General features: G+C 40.6%; 1 protein-coding gene across 1 annotated transcript; it reads right to left on the reverse strand.

Moving 5' to 3' along the window:
- Nucleotides 1-3,563: 3,563 nt before the first annotated feature.
- Nucleotides 3,564-23,756, reverse strand: LOC103077493 (gastrula zinc finger protein XlCGF49.1-like). The gene is made up of 7 exons (XM_007446937.1): nt 23,687-23,756; nt 15,161-15,219; nt 8,503-8,629; nt 8,151-8,246; nt 5,184-5,329; nt 4,457-4,646; nt 3,564-4,300 (listed from the first exon to the last, which is right to left on the reverse strand). The coding sequence occupies exons 1-7, from the start codon at nt 23,754-23,756 to the stop codon at nt 3,564-3,566; spliced, it is 1,425 nt and encodes a 474-aa protein (XP_007446999.1).
- Between the last annotated feature and the right edge of the window lie 1,750 nt (nt 23,757-25,506).

A 25,506-nucleotide genomic window follows, 5' to 3' on the forward strand; every position in this document is an offset into this window, starting at 1 on the left:
CCGCATCGGCAGGCAGACTCCCAACCACTGCGCCACCAGGGAAGCCCAATGGGTCATCTTAATGTGAAGAAATAGATGGTGTTTTTCATATAATGGAAGATTATATAATTGTGATTATGTATTTTTTTTCTGAATGTGAAAAAGAAAAGGTAATTGCTAGCTCTATAGAACACCAAAATCTAAAAGAAAAACAGAGGGAATTCCCTGGCTGTCCAGTGGTTAGGACTCCATGTTCTCACTGCCAAGGGCCCGCATTCAACCCCTGGTTGGGGAACTAAGATTCCACAAGCTGTGAGGCCCAGCCAGAGAAACCCCAAACAACAACTACAAAAAAACCCTCATTAAACTGTATACCTAATATGTGTGCAATTTGTTGTATGTAAATTATACTTAAAAAAATAAAAAGAGATAATAAATGGCCATATTATCAAGCCAGCAAAAACAAGAAAAAGAGAAATAACAAAGTAAATAAATAGTAAGCTCGAATTAAAATGGAAGGAATAAAATAAAATATATCAATTTTTACAGTAATCTCAAAGGGACTGAATTGTCCTATTAAAACGCAAGGTGTGCTAAATAGGATTAGAGAACAAAACCCAGGCATATGCTATTGTTAGGAATACTGTATCAGCCAGAAATGCGTGTAACAGAAACCTGAATCACAGTGGTTTAAACCTATGAGAAATTTGTTTTTCCTTGTGTAACAAGAGGTAGGTGCAGAGCTGGGGCAGCTGCTCAGAAAAGCTCTAATCTCTACTGTCAATTCTAGACTCCCCTCACCCTTGGCATCTCTGCTGGATATGGTGGCTTACCTGGTGGTGTGACCTCCAACACTCATTCCTAAGGGATCTGAGCCCTTCCTGGTAACTATGCTGCTCTCAGTTTGAGGCCATGATGGATGGATATGTCCATCTACCATCAAAATTGGGCACCTCCTCCATATATCAAGCTCAGGCTTCTTCCTCCTCTGTCAACTGGTCATAAGGGACCCACTTCCCACTGCATGCAGCCATAGGTTTTTTTTTTTTTCTTCTGGCAGTGCCAAGTGGCTTGCGGGACCTTAGTTCCCTGACCAGGGATTGAATCCGGGTCCCCAGCACCGGAAGCTTGGAGTCCTAACCACTGGACAGCCAGGGAATTCCCTCAGCCATAGGTTTAAGCCAAGGAGCAGGCAACAGGTGGATGAAATGGGGGTCAGGGTTGCTTACTCACTCAGCTTGCTTGTGCCATCTGGCCCTCCTCTGCTCAATCTTGGCAACTCCAGTGGGAGGGTGAGGGCATGCGGCATCTCTGAAGTTCTCCCAGGAGAGACTCCTTTTAAATCACTGAAAGTGGTGTCTCTCAGAGGAGTCGGAAAGGGGCAGAGGGACATTCTGAACAATGACAAGACCTCCAGTTAGGAATTGTTGAGGTTGGACACTGCCATGGCAGTCCCCAAATTATAGGAGAAAGAATTATGCTACGCGTCCCTAACTTCAGGTGTGGTACAATGATGGCATCTTCTCTTGATTCATCTCCCCTTATTCCAGTGTTTCCCAACCTTTATTTTTTTAAGTTTATAGCTCCTCCAAGGGGACTTTTTAGATATTATTTTTCCTAATTGTCCTCCCCATAAAAATTTAATACCACAGATATACTGCATATCTGTTTATGTAATATGGTCCTTTGAGGGCCACAAACCATTGCAATAGCTAAGAATTGTTTTTCTCCAAGAACAAACTTTCACCCCCTTGGGGGCAATATTGCCCCTGTTGAGAATGCATGTCTATTCCGTTAAGAAAAAAACTAAAGTAGGCAGGAAAAAAACAGTATTATAATTTAAATTATCTGATATGTTTCTTTGACAGAAACGCAGTGACACATGTAACTGTGAAAAATGTCTCCCCAGCACTGTGAATTAATGTGGATTAATGAAAATGGGTGGCTGAAATGAGGAGTGGGGATTGGAAGGCAGACCGTTTTCAGCCGGAGCAGAGACGTGGTGGAGTCTTTCATGTGCGACTAGAGCCCTCTGCTGGCCATTTTGGGAACATACCCTAGTGAATTAAATGTAGCCCATTCATTTACCTTCTATTTCCCCTGCATCCCTAACGTGTCATTGATGAGCTCTAGGCTTGGGTTTGAGGCTCAGCAAGGTTGAATAACCTTATTAGAAAAGGTTATTAAAGCCAGAACCACACAGTGGTAAGTGGTAAAGCTGGCATTCAGAGTCAGGTTTGTCTGAAACCAAAGCCCATACTTTCCTCCTCAGGAGGTTGAGGTTCATTTATTCACCTATAGCTGTCCAACTGCCCCAGCATCATTTGTTGAAAAGTCTATTCTCCTCCACTGAATTCCTTCTGCACCTTTGTAAAAAAACAGTTGGGCGTATTTGTGTGGGTCTATTTCCCACATAAAGCTTCCTCCCTAATTGTAAGCCCCTCCTTCCTCCATAGATGTAACTGCTATCCTAGATTTTGTGTTAATCATCCACTGGCTTTCCTTTGTAGTTTTACTGCTTATATATGTATCCCTCAACAGTGTACTGTTGAATTCTTTGTTTTTGAACTTTATATAAATGCAATAACATGGTATTTATATTTTCCTTTTTTATTAAACATTATTAAGATAACAATCTTGATATATATAACTGAGGTTCATTTTCATTGGTGTATGTTATTCCCATTGTATAAACATACCAATATTTATCTAGTCTATTGTTAATGGACATTTGCTACTTTCTCTTTTTTTCAATTGTCATTACAAAACCCTGAAAGGTTGCAATGAACCTTCTTGTACATGTTTGTTGGTGCAGATGTGCAAGAGTTTCTTTAGGGCAAGGTTTTCCTGTGATGGAGCTGCTGGCATCCTGGATGAGCCCCTTTTCCTGTCCTTTCTCTGACATGGTGCAGGGTATTGGGTATCTTTGGTTCTCCCACACACTAAATGCCTGAAGCACCCTCAATCATAGTGACAACTAATCATCCCAGTATTTCCAAACACCCTTTAGAACGCCCAGTTGTTTTAGGGTATGTATCTAGAAGTACAATTGTTGAGGCACACGTTATGTCACTGTTCAGTTTTCACTTATATACTGTATTGTTGAGATTCAGAGAGAGGTGGGTTCCCTATGTAAATCCAACATACACGTAATTCATGTTATATAACACACTCATGCACTATATACCTATCCATATACTTCAGAAGGTCTTCACATATAGATTTAACACTGCTGTGCCAATGACCTTAACTTATTCCCGACAAAAGCTCCACTTTCACATTCTATTAAGAACTGAATATTTTATCTTTTTTTGTAACAAGTTTGATATCACATCTGAAATACTTCTATTGCCACAAGAACATTTTCCCACAAGAACATTTTTATCCATATTCCTTAAAATAATACATTTGCCCTCCATATTTTTGAAATTCTTGAGAGCTTTCACACAATCAAAGCATTCATAGAGAGCTCCTATTTTGCTCCTATATTACTTCTTTAATTCCAATGAGCTCTAAACTATTGATAAAGACTTTCCTACATGTGTTGACATCTAAGCGGTTCTGTCCTATGATTTTGCTGATGTTCAATGGCTATGAACTGCAGAGGATGGCTTCTGCACGTGGAGAGTGTTGGTGGGAGTTTTCTTCTTATGTTTTTTTCTTTGATGTTTGGTGAGGGCTGACCTCTGGCTGAAGGTTTTTCTACATTCATTACATTCATAGGGTTTTTCCCCTGTGTGAATTCTCTGATGTTTTGTGAGGGCTGACTTTTCATAGAAGGTTTTCCCACATTCGGGACATCTGTAGGGTTTCTCTCCTGTATGAGTTCTCTGATGTACAATGAGGTTGGATTTCACGCAGAAAGATTTCCAGCATTCATTACATTTATAGGGTTTCTCTCCTGTGTGGGTCCTTTGATGTTGAGTAAGGTTTGACTTCACACAGAAGGTTTTCCCACATTCATTACATTTATAGGGTTTCTCTCCCGTGTGAGTTCTCTGATGTACGGTGAGGGCTGACTTCTGGCAGAAGGATTTTCCGCATTCACGACATTTGTAGGGTTTTTCTCCTGTGTGAGTTCTCTGATGCTCAGTGAGGTTGGACTTTACAAAAAAGGACTTCCCACATTCACTACATTCATAGGGCTTTTTTCCTGTGTGCACACTCTGATGTTGAGAAAGGTCTGTTTTCTTAGGGAAGCTGTCCCCACATTTATTACAGTCATAGGTTTTCTTCCCTTTGTGAGCCCTCTGATTTTGAGTGAGGTGTGATTTCTTACTTAATACCCTCCCACTTTCACTACACTCATTGTTTGGTTCCCCTGAGCACATTCTCTGATGTTGACTGAGTTTCAACATCTTGTGGGAGGATTTCTCACACTTACTACCTTTAAAGCTTTTCTCGCTCATGTTAATTCTCTGCTTTAGAGCGAGGTAGGACTCCTTTTTCACAGCTTTCTCACTATCATTACACTTACTGGGTTTTTCCATTGTGTGAGTTCTCGGATGTTGAGTCAGGTGTGGCTTTTTGTGGAAGGATTTCCCACACTGGTTACAGTCATAGATTTTCTCTTCTATATCAGTTCGCTCATTTTGAGTGTGGGATGACTTCTGCAAGGCCTCCTCACTTCTGTTATACTCATCAGGTTTTCCTCCTGTGTGCATTCTCTGATGTTGAGTAAGTTTCGACTTCTCGCTAAAAGATTTCCCCAATTTGTTACATTCACAGTGAGCTCTCTGATGTGCACGTTTTGACTTCAAGCATGAGGATTTCCTATTTTTACTGGATTCGTGTGGTTTCCTTTCCTTAAGAGTTCTCGGACAAGCACCAAGCTTTAACTTTTGGAGGAAGGCTTGTCCATATTTGTTACCTTCAGAGGGTTTCTCTCCTGTATGAGCTGTCTTACATGCTTTTCTGTGAAAACCTTTCTCACAATGATTATATTCAAGACATTGCTCCAAAGCTGAATTCTTCTGACATTGAATAAAGTCCTCAATTTGTCTGTGGGATTTCCTCTTTTGATAATTTTCACCGGGCTTGTTCCCTGTATGGGTTTTCTCATGCACAGTAGTAAGGAATCCACATCCATTGAAATCATTAGATTTTTTTCTCACACTGCTTCTATTACTAATAACTAGATCAAAAACACTTTTCAAGTTTGTTACAAATGGGTCACATTGATGGGATATTTTTTTTGAGGGCACTGGATTTGTGGTCATATTAAGTGTTTCTCTGAAGGTCTTATTTCTATCCTCAGTCAATGTTTTGTTGTTGATGAATAAAGCTTGCCTCAAATACTTGTCTTCATTTTCTTGGCTTATCTCTTCCATGTTATTGGTTCTTTGGACTTCTAGAAATATAAAAAATTAACATACATTATAAATCTTAACACATTTCTTAAGGAATAGGCTTGTATACAAATGCCCTAAATTGAGTTAATTCTTAGGTTTCAGACACAGTCTCCTGAGATGAAAGAACTCCTAAGCACATATTTACCCTACTCTTTTAGTTGGTACATGAAAACAAAAACAAAAACACATATTGCAGTAGAAAAAGGGAGAGAAAGCTGAAAATTAATATGAGAAGCTTTGGCTTGTTACAAAAATTACCTCAAAATGGGTAGAGAGTTTGAAATAAAACACAAGGAGTGGTGAAGTGAGTCCAAAGGATGTCAGGAAAACAACTGATCCAAGGATGGAGGGTATTAAAAGAATGGGGCAAAGATAAGGGACACTGAGTAGGGAGACAAGGAAGACTAAAGGGTGATCAAGGGAAGGGTCAGAGCAAAGACAGAGGATAAGCCATGTTTGCATATCATTTGATTCTATCAGAGCTAATCAATAGTTATTTGTCTTGATTGACAACTCTACTTTTCCCTCTTTCAATCTGCTGATGTACTGTACCAACTGACTGTGCCCTGTCACAACACTAATTTTTAATTTCACTTTTAAAATACTGAAGTATAGTTGATTTACAATATTGTGTTAATTTTAGGTGGACAGCAAAGTGATTCGGTTATGCATGTACATAGGTATATACCTATATTCTTTTTTTCGATTCTTTTCCATTATAGTTTAATACAAGATATTGAATATAGTTCCCTGTGCAATACAGTAAAACCTTGTTGTTTAATTCTACTTTTACATCGTTTTTTATTCCTCTGATTTCTCTTTTTTTGTGAGAACTCAAGCACCTGGCTATTCAACTTGGTCTTAGGACCTTTATTAATCTTTGTCTTAAAAATTTTGGGGTATGAGTGATTATTATTGCCTTCTACTATTTTCATTTTATGCAATAACATTGGTTGTATGCTTAAAACTTTAGACTTTTCTGTAGCAGATAAAACAAATAGAAGCCAATATGCTAGCAAGAAAAATCTGATATTGGATTTTCATACTTAGACTTTATACTAGATTTTTATACCTAAATTCACAACACATGTTCAACTGATCATCCCACAAGCCTACAGTATTGTCAGCTCCTATCAGACCAGGGTATTTAATTCCATCAACTGTGTGTTTCCAACAACAAATACACTCTCATGGTCTTCACTTAGCACATATTATGTCCTTAGCTCTACTCAGAACCTAGATATCCTTCAGAGTAATGCTACTATCCCACTGTTAAAAAAAAATCTCAACACTTTAAGTTCCATTTGTGGTAAAATCGGCAAGTAAATACTGTCTGCATAATATGTTCTAACACTATATCCACAGCTATGATACTTTCTCTCTATTTCTGCAAACAAGCCTGACTTTCATTGCTTTTGGCAGTTTTTCCACTTTTTTTAAAGTTTGGGATTTCAGCTGCCTCGAACCTATAAAAAAAATGGAATTGACATTAAATTTTTTTTCCTTGTGGCCTTTGGATAATTTGCAGGGGGAAAAAAAGGGCGACGCTGACTACATTTGCATCTGAATATTGGGAATTCCACTTTTTTCACGTGGCTCCTGGGAAACCCCTGACTTCTGATTCTCCCTCTACCATAGTGGGTGCTCCTTCTTGGTCTCTTTTGCTAGAGCCCTGTCTCCGTGACCTCCAAATGTAATGCTCAAGGGTGCAGTCCCTGACCTCTTCTTTTGCCTACTATCTTACTCAGAGTAGAATTCAGTCTTACCATGCCTATAAAGCTTTGCCTCTAGCTAACTCTCTGACATCATCTGCTGCTTTCTCCTCACTGAACCCCCTCCGGTCGCACCAACTTCCCTGCTGTTCTCTGACTACACCAGGCATGCTCCTGTCTCACAGGCTTGGCATCTGCTGTTCCTTGATCTGGAATCTCTCAGATAACCCGTCGCTCACTCCATCCCTTTATTCAAGACTCCACTCTACTCTCCTGTTCAAATGTCCACCTCCTCAAAGGGGCCTTCCCTGACTTCCTTTTGAAAAAGGACTCCCTGTTGGTCTCCATCCCCTTCATCTGACTTTAATTTCTCAGAGTGCCAATTACTACCAGACATGTTACATATGGATCTGCTATTTGGATCTACTGATAGGAGCAGAGACTTCGCTTTTGTATCTCCTATGACTTAGAACATGACTGGTGTATAGCTGGTGCTTCGTAAATATTTATTGAATCAAGTGATCCATCAACAAATGCATATTTACAGAACATTTGGCACAGGAGGGAACGTAAAGGATGGCCATTATTGAACAGAGAGAAAAACAGAGAAATAAAGGTCTAGGATGAGGAAGGCAGCAACTGGATTCTACAAAAACCAAGCGAATCTCTCTCTATAAAAGTCAAACAGAGGGCTTCCCTGGTGGCGCAGTGGTTGAGAGTTTGCCTGTCGATGCAGGGGACACGGGTTCGTGCCCCAGTCCGGGAAGATCCCACATACCGCGGAGTGGCTGGGCCTGTGAGCCATGGCTGCTGAGCCTGTGCGTCCGGAGCCTGTGCTCTGCAATGGGAGAGGCCACAACAGTGAGAGGCCCAGGTACCGCAAAAAAAAAAAAAAAGTCAAACAGAAAACAAAGAGCATTTATTTATGAGAGTGATATATGGAGGCTTAATATTTAAGGTATGGTAGTCATCTGCCTTTAGTCACTCCTAAAAGTCTGGAGCCTCTAAAAGAGATTCCTAAAAGCCATTTCAAAGATACTACTCCCTGAACTGGCCACTTTGGATCCAGTTTCCCCTGGCTGCCTTTCAGGTGACCTCATTAACTCACCTGGGTGGCTCTCACTTGGAAGCTGTCCCTTCAATACCCACAGTTCTTCTTCTTGTTCCAACTTGAGTATCAGCTCAGGTTTGGAAACACAGTGACCTGTTGTGGGAAACGACATGGGACTTGGCAAAGTTGCTTAGGAGTCAAGCCCTTTGAAGAATCAGAAGGGAGAAGCTTTAGGAGCTGTAGAATGATGGGGACTCTTTCACTAGGGGGGTGAGAATATCCTTTCAAGTTCCCTAAAAGGTTTTTGAATCCAAAATCTCAAACCCAAAATGCATGATGCGCTACAGTGACTTGGTTCCTAAGACAGGAAATGCATGCTGTCGGGAGCTGCACAGGAAGCTGGGCTTACCCAGGGACACCAGGTGCCTGTAGTTCTCCAGCATCACATCCCTGTACAGGAGCCTCTGAGCACGGTCCAGCAACTGCCACTCCTTCTGGGTGAAGTCCACTGATACATCCTCGAACAACACCGATCCCTGTAATAGCCCAAGGCTGCTCAGTCTGCAGTGCTCAAGACCAGATGGCACGGGAAATATGTAGGGGGTACTGATCCTACCGTATTCACTGTAAAGAGTTGACCAGAAAATGTTATAAAGGTCATCTACCACATACCTTCCATCATGTTATACAGGCAGACCCCAGAGATATTGCAGGTTTGGTTCCAGACTACTGCAATCGAGTCACATGAATTTTGGGGGGTTTCTCAGTGCATATAAACATTATATTTATGCTATTTACTAAGCGTGCAATAGCATTATATCTAAAAAAGCAACATACATGCCTTAATTTTAAAACACTTTATTGCTAAAAAAATGCTAACAATCGAGCCTTCAGCAAGTTGTAATCTTTTTGCTGGTGGAGGGTCTAGCCGTGATGTTGGTGGCTGATCAGGGTGGTGGCTGCTGAGAGCTGAGGTGACCATGGCAATTTCTTAAAATAAGACAACAATGAATTTTGCCACATTGATTGATTCTTCCTTTCACGAACGATTTCTCTTTAGCATGCAATGTTGTTTGATAGCATTTTACCCAGAGTAGGACTTGTTTCAAAATCGGAGTCAATCCTCTTAAACCCTGCCACTGCTTTATGAACTAAGTATGTGTAATATTCTAAATCCTTTGTTGTCATTTCAACAATCTTTGCAGCATCTTTCCCAGGAGTAGATTCCATCTCAAGGAACCACTTTCTTTGCTCATCCAAAAGATGCAACTCCTCATCTGCTAAAGTTTTATCATGAGATGGCAGCAATTCAATCACATCTTCAGGCACCACTTCGAATTTTGATCCTATTGCTATTTCCACCACCCGTGAAGTTACTTCCTCCACTGAAGTCTTGAACCCCTCAAAGTCATCCTTGGGGGTTGGAATCAACTTCTTCCAAACTCTTGTTAATGTTGATATGTTGACTTTTTCCCATGAATCACAAATGTTCTTCATGGCATGTAGAATGGTAAATGCTTTCCAAAAGGTTTTCAATTTATTTTGCCCAGATCCATCAGAGGAATACCTATCTACAGCAGCTATCGCCTTATTTTTTTATAATTAATTAATTTTTGGCTGCTTTGGGTCTTTGTTGCTGTGCATTGGCTTTCTCTAGTTGCGGTGAGCATTGTGGTGACAGGCTTCTCACTGTGGTGGCTTCTCTTGTTGCGGAGCACGGGCCATAGGCACGCGGGCTTCAGTAGTTGTGGCATGCAGGCTCAGTAGTTGTGGCTCATGGGCTCTAGAGCGCAGGCTCGGTAGTTGTGGTGCACGGGATTAGTTGCTCTGCGGCATGTGGGATCTTCCTGGACCAGGGCTTGAACCTGTGTCCCCTGCATTGGCAGGTGGATTCTTAACCACTGCACCACCAGGGAAGCCCAGCTATCGCCTTATGAAGTGTACTTCTTAAAGAAATTACTCCTTGCTCCATGAGCTGCACAATGCATGTTGTGTTAGCAAGCGTGAGAACAACATTAATCTCATCGTCCATCTCCATCATAGCTCCTGGGTGACCAGGTGCATTGTCAATGAGCTGTAATATTTTGAAAGGAATCTTCTTTTTGGGGGGGGGCAGTGGGTCTCAACAGTGGGATTAAAATATTCAGGAAACCATGTTGTAAACAGATGTGCTGGCATCCAGGCTTTGTTGTTCCATTTATAGAGCCCAGGCAGAGTAGATGTAGCATAATTCTTAAGGGTCCTAGGATTTTCAGAATGGTAAATGAGCACTGGCTTCAACTTCAAGTCACCAGCTGCATGAGCCACTAACAAGAGAGTCAGCCTGTCCTTTGAAGCCAGGCATTGACTTCTCCTCTCTAGCTATGAAAGTCCTAGATAGCAGCTTCCTGACCTCTCTCAGCCTTCATAATATTGAAGAGAGTTAGGGTCTTTCTCTAGATTAGTCTTTGGCTTAAGGAAATGTTGTGGCTGCTTTGATCTTCTATCCAGACCACTAAAACTTTCTCCGTATCAGCAATAAGGCTGTTTAGCTTTCTTATCATTTGCGTTTTCACTGAAGTAACACTTTTAATTTCCTTCAAGAACTTTTCCTTTGCCTTCACAACTTGCCTAACTGTTTGGCACAAAAGGCCTAGCTTTCAGCCTGTCTCAACTTTCAACATGCCTCCCTCGCTAAGCTTAATCATTGCTAGCTTTTGATTTTAAATGAGAAACATTCAACTGTTCCTTTCACTTGAACACTTAGAAACCACCATAAGGCTATGAAGTGGCCTAATTTCAATAGTGTTGTATCTCAGGGGATGGGGGGGTCTAAGGAGAGGGAGAGAGATGGGGGAAGAGCTGGTCAGTGGAGCAGTCAGAACACACAAAACATTTATAGATTAAGTTTGCCATCTTATATGGGCAAAGTTCATGGTGCCCCCAAACAATTATAATAGTAACATCAAAGATCACTGATCACAGATCACCCTAACAAATACAATAATAATGAAAAAGTTTGAAATATTACAAGAATTGCCAAAATGTGACACAGAGACACGAAGTGAGCAAATGCTGTTGTAAAAATGGCACCAATAGGCGCAGTGGTTGAGAGTCTGTCTGCCGATGCAGGGGACACAGGTTCGTGCCCCGGTCTGGGAAGATCCCACATGCCGCGGAGAGGCTAGGCCCGTGAGCCATGGCCACTGAGCCTGCGTGTCAGGAGCCTGTGCTCCACAACGGGAGAGGCCATAACAGTGAGGCCCGCGTACCGCAAAAAAAAAAAAAAAAAAAATGGCACCAATAGACTTGCCTGATGCAGGGTTGCCACAAACCTTCAATTTGTAAAAAAAAAAAAATGCAGTATCTGAAAAGCTCAATAAAGCAAAGTACAATAAAATGAAGTCTGCCTGTATTTTGTTGGAGAAAGAGAAATCATACCAGAAATACTCTGCCTCTATCTTTAGTTGGTGATTCATAAAACAAGTTGAGTTCCTCTGCAGGCCTACAATTGTTCTAGCCACAGAGAATGCTAAGGTAAGACACTTGTCCTGTTTTTTTAATTTATTTTATTGAAGTATAGTTGATTTACCATGTTGTGTTAGTTTCTACTGTACAGCAAAGTGATTCAGTTATACATATATATACATACTTTTTCATTCTTTTCTATTATGGTTTATCACAGGATATTGAATACACTTCCCTGTTCTATACAGTAGGACCTTGTTGTTTATCCATCCTATATATTAATAGTTTGCATCTGCTAACTCCGCACTCCCAATCCGTCCCTCCCCCCTCCCCCTCCCCCTTGGCAACCACAAGTCTGTTCTCTATGTCTGTGGGTCTGTTTCTGTTTTGCAGATAAGTTCATTTGTGTCATATTTTAGATTCCACATATAAGTGATATCACATGGTATTTGTCTTTCTCTTTCTGACTTAGTTCATTTAGTATGATAATCTCTAGGTCCATCCATGTTGCTGCAAATGGCATGATTTCATTCTTTTTTACAGCTGAGTAGGATTCCATTGTGTATGTGTGACACTGGTCCTGTCTTTAAGGAGTTTACAGAATGATGGGACTTTCTACATGAACATAGACATGCAGTAATAAATTACAGGAACCATGAAAAAATGTGTGTATGAGGTAGAGTGAGGTCACAAAGGGAGAGGGGGGTTAAATCTCAGTTTTTTCAGGGTATGCTCCACGGAGGAGAAAAAGATTTGACTGCACAACCTAACCTCCTCTGCCTCCAAAACTAGAGCAGGGAGAGTCATAAAAACACCAGTATACTTCTCAGAGCAGAGGAAGTTTCTGGAAGATATAGAGTAGGAGGCAGATACTGGAGGCATTGTGCTCGCCCCTTAATGCAAAACATAGAACGTGCAAAAGTCTCAAGTTCTGTTCAGAGCCCGGAGAGACCTCCCAGCTCAGCAGCAGCTGCAGCTGGAAGCCAAGATGGGCTCTGGGCTGAAGAACAGTGAACGTGAGTCACGGAAGGGCTGCCACACTCCTGACACCCAGGAGGGGTGGGCTGAGGGTTAACACTCAGGAGAACGTTCCCTGTAAAAAGCAAGGAACTTCAACAAGGACTTGCTGTATAGCACAGGGAACTCTACTCAACACTCTGTAATAACCTATATGGGACAAGAATCTGAAAAAGAATAGATATATGTACATGTATAACTAAATCACTTTGCTGTACACCTGAAACTAACACAACATTGTTAGTCAACTCTACTCCAGTATAAAATAAAATTAAACAACAATAACAAAAGCAAGGAACTGCCTCTAGGTGTCTGCGTGAACCTTGCATCCAAAGAGAGGAGCAGGGTACTGTGCTTAGTCCCCTGATTCGGTCACAGCTTTTGTTTTAAGGCAACTCTGGGGAAACAGACTATCATGCTCTGCCACCAGGTAAGGCACTACCCCCTTTGGCAGGCGGAAGGGGGTCCCCTCAAGCTTTGTCCCTCTCTGGAGAGCCTAAGTGAAGCCTGTTCTGTACACGTAACCCAATAATCCTTATAAGAGGCCCCAAGTCAGTCCTTTCGTTCAGAGGAAAATCTTGCCAAGGAAACAGACCTCTGCCTTGCCGAGCATCACACATTAGCTGCCTACATTGATCTAATGAGGTCTTTACCTTTCTCTTCATACAGAAAACAGCAAAGGGTCCAGATGCTGGAGGGGAAACAACGATCTGAGAAAGAAGCATCAGGAATAACAGATTTGAAGACTGCTAAACAAATTGAATGCCAGTAAAGAGTAACAGCCTGAAAGATAAGTACCAAGACCAAAAGACTGAGGACTATGAAAACAAATGTAAGTAAAGATACTGAAGAGAATAATTTTTAAGTATTCCCATTGGAGTCTGCAAATCATATACGAGAGTCTTATTTCCCTAAAAGGAGAAAAGTTGGCTATGAACACAGAAAAAGGATACAGATATTAAATATTCTTTTGCTGACTTAGGACAACAACAAAAAACCCAAAAACTCTTAAGATAAGACTTGAAGACAAAATGACCCAAATGACAAAAATGAGCAAATCTCTCAACGCACAGAATAAAAACATGGAAAAATGGAAATGATGAAAGTAAAGGAGCACAGAGGGCCAACTGGGGAGAGGAACTGACCTTCTCATGGGATTTCTGGGTGGCAGGAACAGAGAGTGGAGGGAAGGAAATAATCACAGAAAGAACCGAAAATGTCCCAGAGCAAGTCAGTCTTCATCTCCATAGGATCCATCCAGTTACCAAGCAGGCACTCTGAAAAAAGACGGGCAGCCAGACACACTGCCTGCGGAAATATCTGAAGCCCAAGGATAATGAAAAACTTGCAAGAAGAAAAAATAAAGCCGGTTACTACAATGGAATGAGAATCAAGCTGCCACACGACTTCTCAGTCTCCCCAAATACTGGGAGATAATGCAGATCATCCATAATCTTCTGAAGGAAAGGGATTTCAACCCCAAATTCTATAACCGGTCAATCATTCATGGAGTGGGGCAGAATAAAGGCCCTTTCAGATACCCAGACTCAGAAGGCGTATAACCACATAGTGATTCTGTAGACCGCTCCAGAGGCCTCTATCAAAGCTCAGCAGAATCTGGGAAAGAATGCGTGCCATACGGAACTCGTGGTGGACAGACAGAGCTACAGGAACTGGTTCTTGGTACAGCCAGAGAGGGTGGGTGACTTATAGACTACGAAAGGGAAGCGTGCATGGAGCTAAGATTTACTTTATTTTATACGTCCTATGTCTTATCTGGCAACCCTAGGCCTAAGAGATCTCCCATTCCGAGATCTTGGGCTGGTTGGAACACAAGCAGATGATGACTTACTCCCAAAAAAGGGTGGAAAGTTTGCAGTGGACTTGGACTCCAGGTCTCCATCTGGCCAAATTTCTAATGATGTATCCTTAGAATGATTGCAGTTACAAGCTCTTGAGAAGTTATTTACTTTTACTTTAGTGAAAAGGGGATAATAAAAGTGCCTACCTCCTAATGCTGTTGTCAGAATTATATGAGCTAATCCAGGTAAGGAATTTAAGAATGACTGGAGCATAATAAGCAGCCCTAAATTCTAGGTAATATTATAACTGACTATTATAATTCTGTCGCTTTATCTTCAAACTTGGGACAGCAAAAATAAGTGGGAAATGTATATTAGAATTGAAATAATTATTGTTTAAGTAGCTAGAAGATGTGATACGATTGTTAACAAAGAATTCTAAGAATACATAATTATTATGTAAAGAGAGAATGAAATAAAAAATATTTAGTGCATTTCCACAAAGCCCGAGGTAAGGGAGGAGTGTATCTTATTTGGATGAAACTACAGATGAAAATGTTCCTGCTGTTGGTAGAAAAATGTGTTCACATATGTGTTAAACACATCAAAGGTAATAATGGAATAAAAATAAAATGTAGACCTTCAAAACCAGTAGAAGAAGAAAGAAGGAAAGTAAAATAAAACAGGAAAATGTTGGGAAATGAAAAGATGAATAAGGACAATTGACAAGAAAGTTATTAAAAACGCAAAGCAACTCTTAGATGTCACTGAAAAATACTGAGTAATAAGTAAACGACTCACCTGGGCTGTGTTCATTTTCTCCTGCTCCTGGAAAAGTTCAGAGAACTGTGAAGGCAGAGCTGAAGGAAAGGGAGAGAGCAAAGAAATTGTGAGAAACATGATTAACCTTGAAGGTCCTTATAGCACTTGCCTAGAAATCCCCACGTATTAGCTGACAGTCACATGGTGGGAGATTGTCTCTGACCCTTCAGAAGGGGCAGGCATGCTGAGGGGACTCTTGCAACCCTGGTATAACCAGGGGGAGCTAAAAGAAGCAGGCTTTTTATTGTGGAGAGTAAATATTTTTTCCTTATTGGTCTCTTACAATTTATAGCCTTCTTTGATTTAACAGCAGACAAATATAAAATAAGGTAAAATCCAACTAAGAAAGACCTGGTTAAACCCAGATAGCATAGCAAGGATGCCATGCTGTGCTTTTGGCTATTATTAAACCTGTTACATTTCTAAAGTTTTTGATGTCTGGGATTTACATTAAAATAATCCAGTAGAGGGCTTCCCTGGTGGCGTACTGGTTAAGAATCCACCTGCCAAGGCAGGGGACATGGGTTCGCGCCCTGGTCCAGGAAGATCCCACCTGCCGCGGAACAGCTAAGCCCGTGCACCACAACTACCGAGCCTGCGCTCTAGAGCCCGCGTGCCACAACTACTGAGCCCGTGCGCCTAGAGCCTGTGCTCCGCAACGAGAGAAGCCAGCGCAATGAGAAGCCCGCGCACCGCAACGAAGAGTAGCCCCCGCTCACCGCAACTAGAGAAAGCCAGCGCGCAGGAACGAAGACCCAACGCAGCTAAAAAAATTAATTAATTTAAAAATAATAATAATCCAGTAGAAGAAGGTGGCGGGGGAAAGTGTATGCACGCGTGCGTACGTGTGTGCATGTTGGTGGCAGGGAGGATATATATGTTGATAATTGCTGAAGCTGTGACAAGTATATAGAGTCATATTATTTTCTTTACTGTTGTATGTTTTGAGTATTTCCATTTTAAAAAGTGTATAAAATGATGCAACAACCAAAACCTGATAGAAATTCTACTGATATTTTTAACTTTGTGAAGTTAAAGAATTAATAGGAACTTCTGACAACAGGGATAGGGGTGCTTTAACAAGTCTATTTTTTTAAAAAGGGATTTATTCTCCTTTGGTTCCAGTGTCTTCAAAGGATGTTTTACTAAGACACTTGTTTTGCCTTAACTGAGATGCGGTGGGCAGAACAGTGGCTGGGGAGGCAGGGGCCCTGGATGCACCTTTTGGTTCCACCACTTACGAATAATACCAAGCTAGATTATAAGAATGTGGGTATATTAATATTAGTGATACCAACAATACCTGCATAGTGCTTACTATGTAACAGACATTGTTCTAAGTCCTTTACATATATTACCTCATTTATTCCTTAAATGGAGCAAGATGAGGAATCTGGGAATAACATCTACACACCAGTGTATATAAAACAGATAAACAACAAGGACTCACTGTATAGCACAGGGAACTATACTTAATATTTTATAATAACCTATATGGGAAAAGAATTTGAAAAAGAATATATATGTGTAACTGAATCACTCTGTTGTACACCTGAGACTAACACAACACTGTAAATCAGCTATACTTCAATAAAAATATATATATAATAGAAAAAAACAAAAAAAAACCCAAACAAAAAATAAAGCAGAATTAAAAATTTAACACACACCTACAAAATTCCAAGTCCTTTTGTGTAAGCAATTTTCCCCAAACCTTCAAGAAAAACAATAATCTACAGAATACATGCCAGAAACAGAAAAATAAACTTCCCCAATTCAATCTGTATGGCTCCTGTACTCTTGAGGCCAATGTCAGTTTAGGATAAGTGGAGAAAAACTTAGCCACTTGTTTCCCCGTATAAACTTAGATGCAAAAATCCTAACAAGGATTAACAAACTAAATAAGGCAATTCAATTAAAAAAGTTTTTTAAAGAGCAAGCTGTAGGTACTATTATTATCCCATTTTATAGATGAGGAAATTGAGAAGCTAAAGTAATGCTGTAGAGCTGGGCTTTGAACCCTGGCGGTGTGCTTCCAGAAACCCTGTATTTAACCCCACGCTAATTACTTCCTTAGGCCCCCAATTGAGGCAGGATTACAGAACCCCTGAAAACTCTTCCTGTACCCAGATAAAGTCAGGGATGGGGGGCGGGGCATATCTCTAAATTCATGTGATGATGGGCGTGGCTTGAGGGCTGTGCAAAATCCCAGAAGAGGGGCTGGAGAATTAAGGGCATCTAGGAGGAGTTTCTGGGAGGAGTGGAGAGAGTGCTTCCCTAGCCCTCCTCCCAGACGTGTCCTCATCAACCGTCCTCAGAATTTCCTCTTCCTGAGAAGCCTGCCTCCTGCCCACCACCCTCAGCCCAATTCCCCCTCCCTTTGAAAAGTTGGCCCACACCTCACGGACCAATGGTTCTCCACAACCTCTGGTGTGGTGGTGTTACTCAGGGCAGAAGGATCAGGAATTGCTTCCAAGCAAGCAAATAGAGAACCTGCTTGTTTCTGGGATCTCTGCCCTGCAGCTGTGGTGAGCGTGTCCAGGTAGTGTGAGGATCTCCCAGGTAAGAGTCCTACTCCTGGTAACCCCTCCTTCTTTCCTCACAAGATCTGTGTGATCCAGGGAAAACTTGTACCTGGCTGGGGCGGAGGGAGGGTAAATTCAAACAATTGGAATCTCCAGCCTCAGTCCCAACTCTCTCTTGCAATGAATTCACCATGCTCTACAACAGAAGTTCTCACAGAGTGGTCCCCAACCAGCAGCATCAGTGTGACCTGGGAACCTGATAGAAATGCAAATTCTTGGGCCCCTCCCCAAACCTCCTGAACCAGAAACTCTGGGGGTGAGGCCCAACAGAGCTATTGGGTTTTAACAAGCCCTCCAGCTGTTTCTGATACATACTTTTTTGAGAACCACTGCCAGAAAATCTGGCTTGGGAGTCTGTAAACTGCTGCGGGCAGAGGACAATGGACAATGAGAGTCTAGAAGCCTCAATTACGCAGTAACCCAAGGGCTCTGAACAGATACCGAGGCATCTCCAGAGCTTCTGGAGAAGACTCTCCCTGTACACTCCAGGTCCTTCCCTGTGGCTCTTAGGGACGTGCCACTCTGCTTAGTCCTGTGAAGGATGTGCTGCTAGACAAGACCCAGCATGGGATTTGTTTGAGGTTTGTAATCCCAGCTCCTTCAATTACTGGCCTGGAGACTTCCCCTCCAGAGTCTTGGTTTTCTTGTCAGTTAAAATGGGACGGGTAATACTGACTTTCCAGGGGGTCTTTGAGAACCAATAACGATCTTAATGAAAACAACAGTGATAAAGGCAATTGACATTTCCCGGGTGCTTAGTGAATGCCAGGACCGCTGCTGAGTGTTTACAGGTTATCTTAATTCAATCCTCAAAACGCCTTTGAGACAGGTTTTTGGAATAACTTCCTTTGGCAGATGGGGAAACTGAGACTTAGAGGCTCATCATTTTGTCCATGGAGACTCAGTGGCCAGGCTAGAATTTGAACTTGTCTTAGTTCAAATTCAGGCTTTTAAATCAGCCTGCACATAATAAATGTTATCAGAATTTATTCTCACCCCCGCCGGTGTCCTGGATTTGACTCGATAATGAATGGTTGGCCAGGGCACATGCAAATTCGAGGAGCTTCTGGAAACAGCTCGTTACCATTTGGATGTTTTTTCTCAGCGCACTTCATTCTGACCTAGTAACCCGCGCTTCTCCCTTAGCCTCTTCGTGGAACCTGTAGGTCCGTAGCCAAGCTGCTCTGTCACTTGGCTTTCTTTAGCGGCAAATGTAGACCAGAATCAGGAACAAGTGCTATATAGGGTCTCAGCCTGCGTGGGATTCGCGCAAGTTTTTGCTTCCACCAGGTGTGGGCACAAAACCTACCCCAAGCTCAGCAAAAAAAAAAACCCCTCCAAACTAGGTTCTCACCTGTAGCGCACATCCTTCGTGCAGGACCCCTCACTGAGCAATGCGTAGACTCGAAGGCTCCGGAATTATTTGCCGCGCGAAGCTAGAGACCAGGGAGCGGGCGAACAATGAGGAGAACTGCACATGCGCAGAAGGAGCCGTGAGGGGCCAGTTCCCAGCGCTCTCCTCCCGGTAATCCATCAAATTCGGGACTCCGTTTCCCATAAGTCTCAGCGTCCCCTTCCTTAGAGAATGTCAGAAGAGTTCCTGCTTTACTTGGTGAGTTGGATAATTTGTTCACCTCCACTCAAAACTGGATTTCAAAAGTAATACACCAAAACTGTGGCTAAAACGGCAGATACACATAAATCTAACGAAGGTTTGATCAAAGAAGAGTACTCATAATCTCCTCTCCCAGAAATGACCATGTTAGGTGATACCTTTATTAAAATAGGACCCTAAAAGTGGTGTGTTATTTTGACCTTGTCATTAAACAAGTGGTTAATAATTTTCTTATTCTTTTTGCATTTTTATTTTGAAAATTTTCAAACTTAACAGAAAAGTTGCAGGAATGATTCATTTCGAATGAACACCTGTAAAATGTTTACTTAGCACCAACTGTTATTATTTTGCCACATTTGCATTCTCTCAATTCCTCTCTCTCATCTTCCTCACCGTTTGAGAGTAAGTTCAAACACGAACTGTCACCCCTAAAATTAGCATATATTTTCTAAGAGTAGAACAACCTTTTACATAACCACCACAAATCAAATTCAAGAAAGTGAACACTGATATACTATTATTATCAAATATCTAGACCATATTCAAATTTCACCTGTTGTACCAATAATGTCCTTTATAACTTTTTTTTTTTTTTCTGATCTAGCATCTGATTCAGAGTCCTTACATCCAGTTGTCATGTCATTTACACCTCTTTCATCTACTTCCTCAGCCTTTTTTGTCTTTTATGACATTGGTAACTTTGAAGAGGACAGACTTGTTTTGAAGTGTTCCGTCATTTGGATTTGTCTGACTGTTTCCCCACAATTAAATTCAGGTTATACATTTCTTGGCATAACATAATGGATGGTATGTTCTTCTCAGTAAATTATACCAGATGAGTTTCACACACATGATGTCAGTTTGTCCCATTTCTGGCAATATTAACTTTGATTCTATGATTAAGATGATGTGCAGGTCAACGTACTTTTATATCAGTTGTTTCTCTTATGCCAATAGTAGTAATAGGAAATAAGTTCCAGTCACAGTAGCAGTCAGTATCTAGGACTAGGTTAACAAGAATTGGGCAGAACTTACACAAAAGAAACTATTACACTCTAATGTGTGACATTAAATGTGAACAGAGACACATACTGTCTTCCTAGATAGGGAGACAACATTCTTTAACAAAATTCCAATCAAAATCTCAATAAGTTGAGTGATGTGGTTTCTTCGTTTAATTTTAATTTTATTTTACTTTACAGAACACATCTAAATTTCATCTGGAAGAACAGAAAAAAAACCTAGGAAAAAAGCCAGGACTTAAAAAAAAATCAGAATACCTGTATTTCCTATCAGATATGAATATGAATAATATTAACATAATATTCAAAAAGCTGCCTCTGGGCTTTCCTGGTGGCGCAGTGGTTGAGAGTCCGCCTGCCGATGCAGGGAACACGGACTCGTGCCCCGGTCCAGGAAGATCCCACATGCCGTGGAGCGGCTGGGCCCGTGAGCCATGGCCTCTGAGCCTGCGCGTCTGGAGCCTGTGCTCCGCAACAGGAGAGGCCCGCGTACCGCAAAAAAAAAAAAAAAAAAAAAGATTTTAAGGTGGAAGCTGATTGATAGTTGTGTTCAACTATATCTGATATTGTGCTTACCTCTTGAATCAATTATTGAGAGTGGGGTATTGAAATTTCCAACTATAATTGTGAATTTATTTCTCTTTGACGTTCTTTTTGCATCATGTATTTTGAAGCTCTGTAGGTGCATAAACAATGCTCCTGATGAATTGACCTCTTTATCATTATTAAACAAACTTACATATTTAGCATGTAGTTATGATTGACTTTTTTTATTCCTTTGGTTAAATCCAAATTTTGTATGTCTGATTTTTTTCACTTTCATTTAAAAAATTATTTCTTTAAATTTATTTTTATTATTTATTAATTTATTTTATTTATTTATTTTTGGCTGCATTGGGTCTTCATTGCTGTGCACGGGCTTCTCATGGTTGTGGCTTCTCTTGTTGCGGAGCACGGGCTCTAGGCTCGCGGGTTTCAGAAGCTGTGGCGCATGGGCTCAGTAGCTGTGGCTTGTGGGCTCTAGAGCACGGGCTCAGTAGTTGTGGCACATGGGCTTAGTTGCTCCGTGGCATGCGGGATCTTCCTGGACCAGGGATCAAACCCATGTCCCCTGCATTGGCAGGCAGATTTTTTTTTTTGCGGTACGTGGGCCTCTCACTGTTGTGGCCTCTCCCGTTGCAGAGCACAGGCTCTGGATGCACAGGCTCAGCGGCCATGGCTCACAGGCCCAGCCGCTCCATGGCATGTGGGATCTTCCCGGACCGGGGCACGAATCCATGTCCCCTGCATTGGCAGGTGGACTCTCAACCACTGCGCCACCAGGGAAGCCCGGCAGGCAGATTCTTAACCACTGTGCCACCAGGGTAGCTCCTTTGCTTTCATTTTTGAAAGGGTTTAGCTGGGCATAGAATTCTGGTTGATAGGTTTTTGTTTTCTTTCTCTTTTAAACATTAAAGATCTTCCTTTTTTTTTTTTTTTTTTTTTGCTTGCAGTATTCCAGTGAGAAATCTAATGTCATCCTTATCTTCATGCATAGCATTTTTTTCCCCCTCTGATTGATTTTACAGTTTTCTCTTTATTACTGACTTTGAGCAATTTGCTTATGATATGCCTCGCTGTGATTCTCTTCATGTTTCCTAGGCTTGACTTTGCTGGTCTTCTTAGATCTGTGAGTTTATAGTGTTCACTGTGTTTGGAAATTTGGGGGCCATTATTTCTTTAAATAGTTTTCTTTCTGGTCCTTCCATCTCCCTTTCTCATCTCTTTCAGAGATTCCCGTTGTCCATATATTAAGCCATTTGAAGTTGGCAAATCTTCTAACATTTTTTTCCCTTATGGGACTTATATTAATGGATGGTGATACTTCTCTTTTAATCCTGACTGTTCTAACTTTTGAGTTACATATTCTATTTCTTCAGTCCTTTTTCCTCTGGGTTCTCCAACCAGGTTTCCCAGGTTACTGTGTTGTCTTTGTATAACTTGGTCTTTGGCCATACGATTTTTCTATACATGTGAACTATTAGGTTTACTTAAATATTACACCTTCAAATCAATTTTCACTTTGTTCTTTTTTATTACCACCTGATTTCATCTTATGTTGCAATGTCTTTTAGACAGTATTAGTCATGTATATCTTTAAACTATTCCTCTGTAGCCATACATTTTCTAATGACTTCCGTAGCATTTTAAGATCTAGAATGATGAGGGTAAAAGAAACACATGCTAGTTTTCCATCGTTAATTAACCTTTTTAATTAAAAAATTTTCCTAGCAATTAACCCATTTTCATTTAGATTTCTTTATTACCCCAAAAAATAAATGCTAGAAATTATCTTTTTATCAAACTGTGGGGTCTTAAGTTTGATAGAGTCTAGGGTTATCAAGATACTAGAAAGTAAAGATGTGCTCATGCAATATAAGAATTTACTTGAGTGTGGTGTGTGTATACATAAAAAAATAGGACTCCTTTTCATTTCTAAGAATCTATGCCTAGAATACATTTCAACAAATTAACGAAGATGTGTATATATGATTGTTCTTAGTGTTCTTGGCAACAACAAAAATAAACAGAACTCAAATATCCAAGTAGAGCACTGGCCCAATCAATAATAACCCTGTCATAAAGTAAAATATTAAATATTAGTAAAATTGATAAACCAGGTTAATATTTACTCATAGAGAAATCCCCAGTTTTGTTGTTCCAAGTATTTAAAGTATAATCACTTTCACAAATTGCTGTATCTATAGAGAGAGATTTTAAAGGATCTTAGTGAAAATAAAACTTTAATCCTTGCTTAGAATTTCATGTGGCTCTTTTCAGAGTCTTTAAATTTTTCTGTTTTGGTGATTACAATTTCAACGAGTCATTTTTCAGTTACAAATATTAAGTATTTCAAGTTGAAAGAAATTTTTCACTGGATACACGTTGATCACTTAAATTATCCTTGTACTTGGAGAACACTTCTCTCTCATTCTTCCCCTGACAAACTCCAACTTCTCCTCCTACCCCTCCAAAGTCCTCCGTCACTGAACCCTTCTCTCCCTGCTACCCCACTAACTAGTGATCTCATTTGTTGTGATGCCTGGATTTAATTTTATTTTTCTCATACTGTCTTCCCATTAGCATGTCAACCATCACTGGTGAATTATCATGCCCTTTATGAATCTATGAATACCTTCAGGCAAAGCTCTCACCATGCAAAATATCAAAAACCCTCTACTTTTGTTCAGCGTTATGAATGTGGTGACCGCAGCATGGCTTTTAGCTATAGATCACAACTTACTGAACACCAGCGAATTCACAAGGTAGAGAAAGCCCACAGATACGATGAAAATGCAAAGGACTTTAGGCATCCCGCATCATTTACAGTGGTCCAAAGAATTTACATTCTGGATAAACACCTTGAATGTAACCAATGTGGCAAACATTTAACAGAGCTTCAAAGTTTATTCAACATCAGAGCACACACGGCAGACTGAAACCACACAAGTGTGATGTGTGTCCGAGGGCCTTCAGGTTTCTTTCATCCCTTATTATACATCAGAGATTTCATGCTGGCAAGAGATCAAATCTGACTCAGCATCAAAGAATTCCTCCACAAAAGAAACTCTTTGTCTGTACATTTTGTGGAAGGACCTTTCACAGTTTCTCAAAAAAAAATCAACACCAAAAAACTCATACTAGAAAGAAATATTACACATGTAATCACTGCAGAAAGGATTTCAATCAATATTCAGTTTCTCTTACATCAAAGAGTTCATACTGGAGAGAGACCCTACAAATGTAATGATTGTGAAAAATCCTTTAAAAGCCAATCGAATCTTAACAAACATCAGAAAATTCATACTGGAGAGAAGCCCTTTTCATGTAATGAATGTGAGAAGACCTTTACCCAGCTCATAGATCTTAATCGTCATCAACAAATCCACACTGGGGAGAAACTTTACATCTGTGATAACTGTAAAAAGACCTTTGTCCGTTTCTCAGATCTAACGCGACACCGAAGAACTCATACTGGAGAGAGCCCCTACAGATGTAATGTTTGTGAAAAAACCTTTAAACATCAGTCAAATGTTATTAAACACCAGAAAATTCATTCTGAAGAGAGGCCCTTTACATGCGACAGATGTGAAAGTACCTTTCGCTATTACTCTGACCTTAACCGACATAAAAAAATTCATACTAAAGAGAAACCCTATAAACGTAGTGAGTGTCAAAAGCTTTTTAACCATAGTTCAAACCTTAGTAAGCATATGAAAATCCATACTGGAGAGAAACCCTTCAAATGTAATCAATGTGGAAAAGCTTTCAGTCTAAACTCTAAACTTTCTCGACATCTGAAAACTCATAATAAAAAGAAACCCTAAGACTATAGAAGATGCAGGAAGGCACTTAGAAATCACTTACCTTTTACTAGAAATCAAAAATCGAAACCAAAGAGATCAATGTGGAAAGTGTTTTAACCAAAGCCCATTCTTCTGCATGAATTCATCCTGTATGGAATATTTTAGAAATTTAAATACACGTTGAAGAAACGGGAAGATGTGATCAGAGATGTACTTTCTATATTATAATTGACTCAAATCTTTGAGCAAAAATAGTTAAACATGCTCAAGCAAAACGTGAAACTGAATAAGGCAGCTCCTATGATGGGAAGTAGGCTAAGAGGCAGCTCCTATGATGGGAAGTAGGCTAAGAGGCAGCTCAAAGGGTGTAGTAAAAAGAACAGATTCATTTTGCTGTTTGTTCATAATCTATTTTCACTGGGTGAATAAAGTCATATTTTTAATAGAGGTAGCTCTCTAAAAGTGTAAACTTTTGTATGGAGAGGATGCAACCCTAACCTAAGTGTAAGTAAGGAAAACAAAAGCCATCTCTTTGGAATTAAAACTTCAGAGAAGAAGAAACTTTGCCAGTGAACAATGAAAAACAAAAAGTGGGTCACTATTTAAAAAACCAAAGGATAAAGAGTTAAGAGGGTAGACATGAGAAATCCAAAGGTTGTGGGTCAGTGGTGAGAAGACAGTTTCTGCTCCTGTTCTAAATGAAAACAACTCGGAGACACCCAGCCTCCCCAAATAGCTGGCACCATTCTTGGAAGTA

Source organism: Lipotes vexillifer, unplaced genomic scaffold, assembly GCF_000442215.2.
Source record: "Lipotes vexillifer unplaced genomic scaffold, Lipotes_vexillifer_v1.1 scaffold565, whole genome shotgun sequence".
In the NCBI taxonomy this organism is placed as follows: domain Eukaryota; kingdom Metazoa; phylum Chordata; class Mammalia; order Artiodactyla; family Lipotidae; genus Lipotes; species Lipotes vexillifer.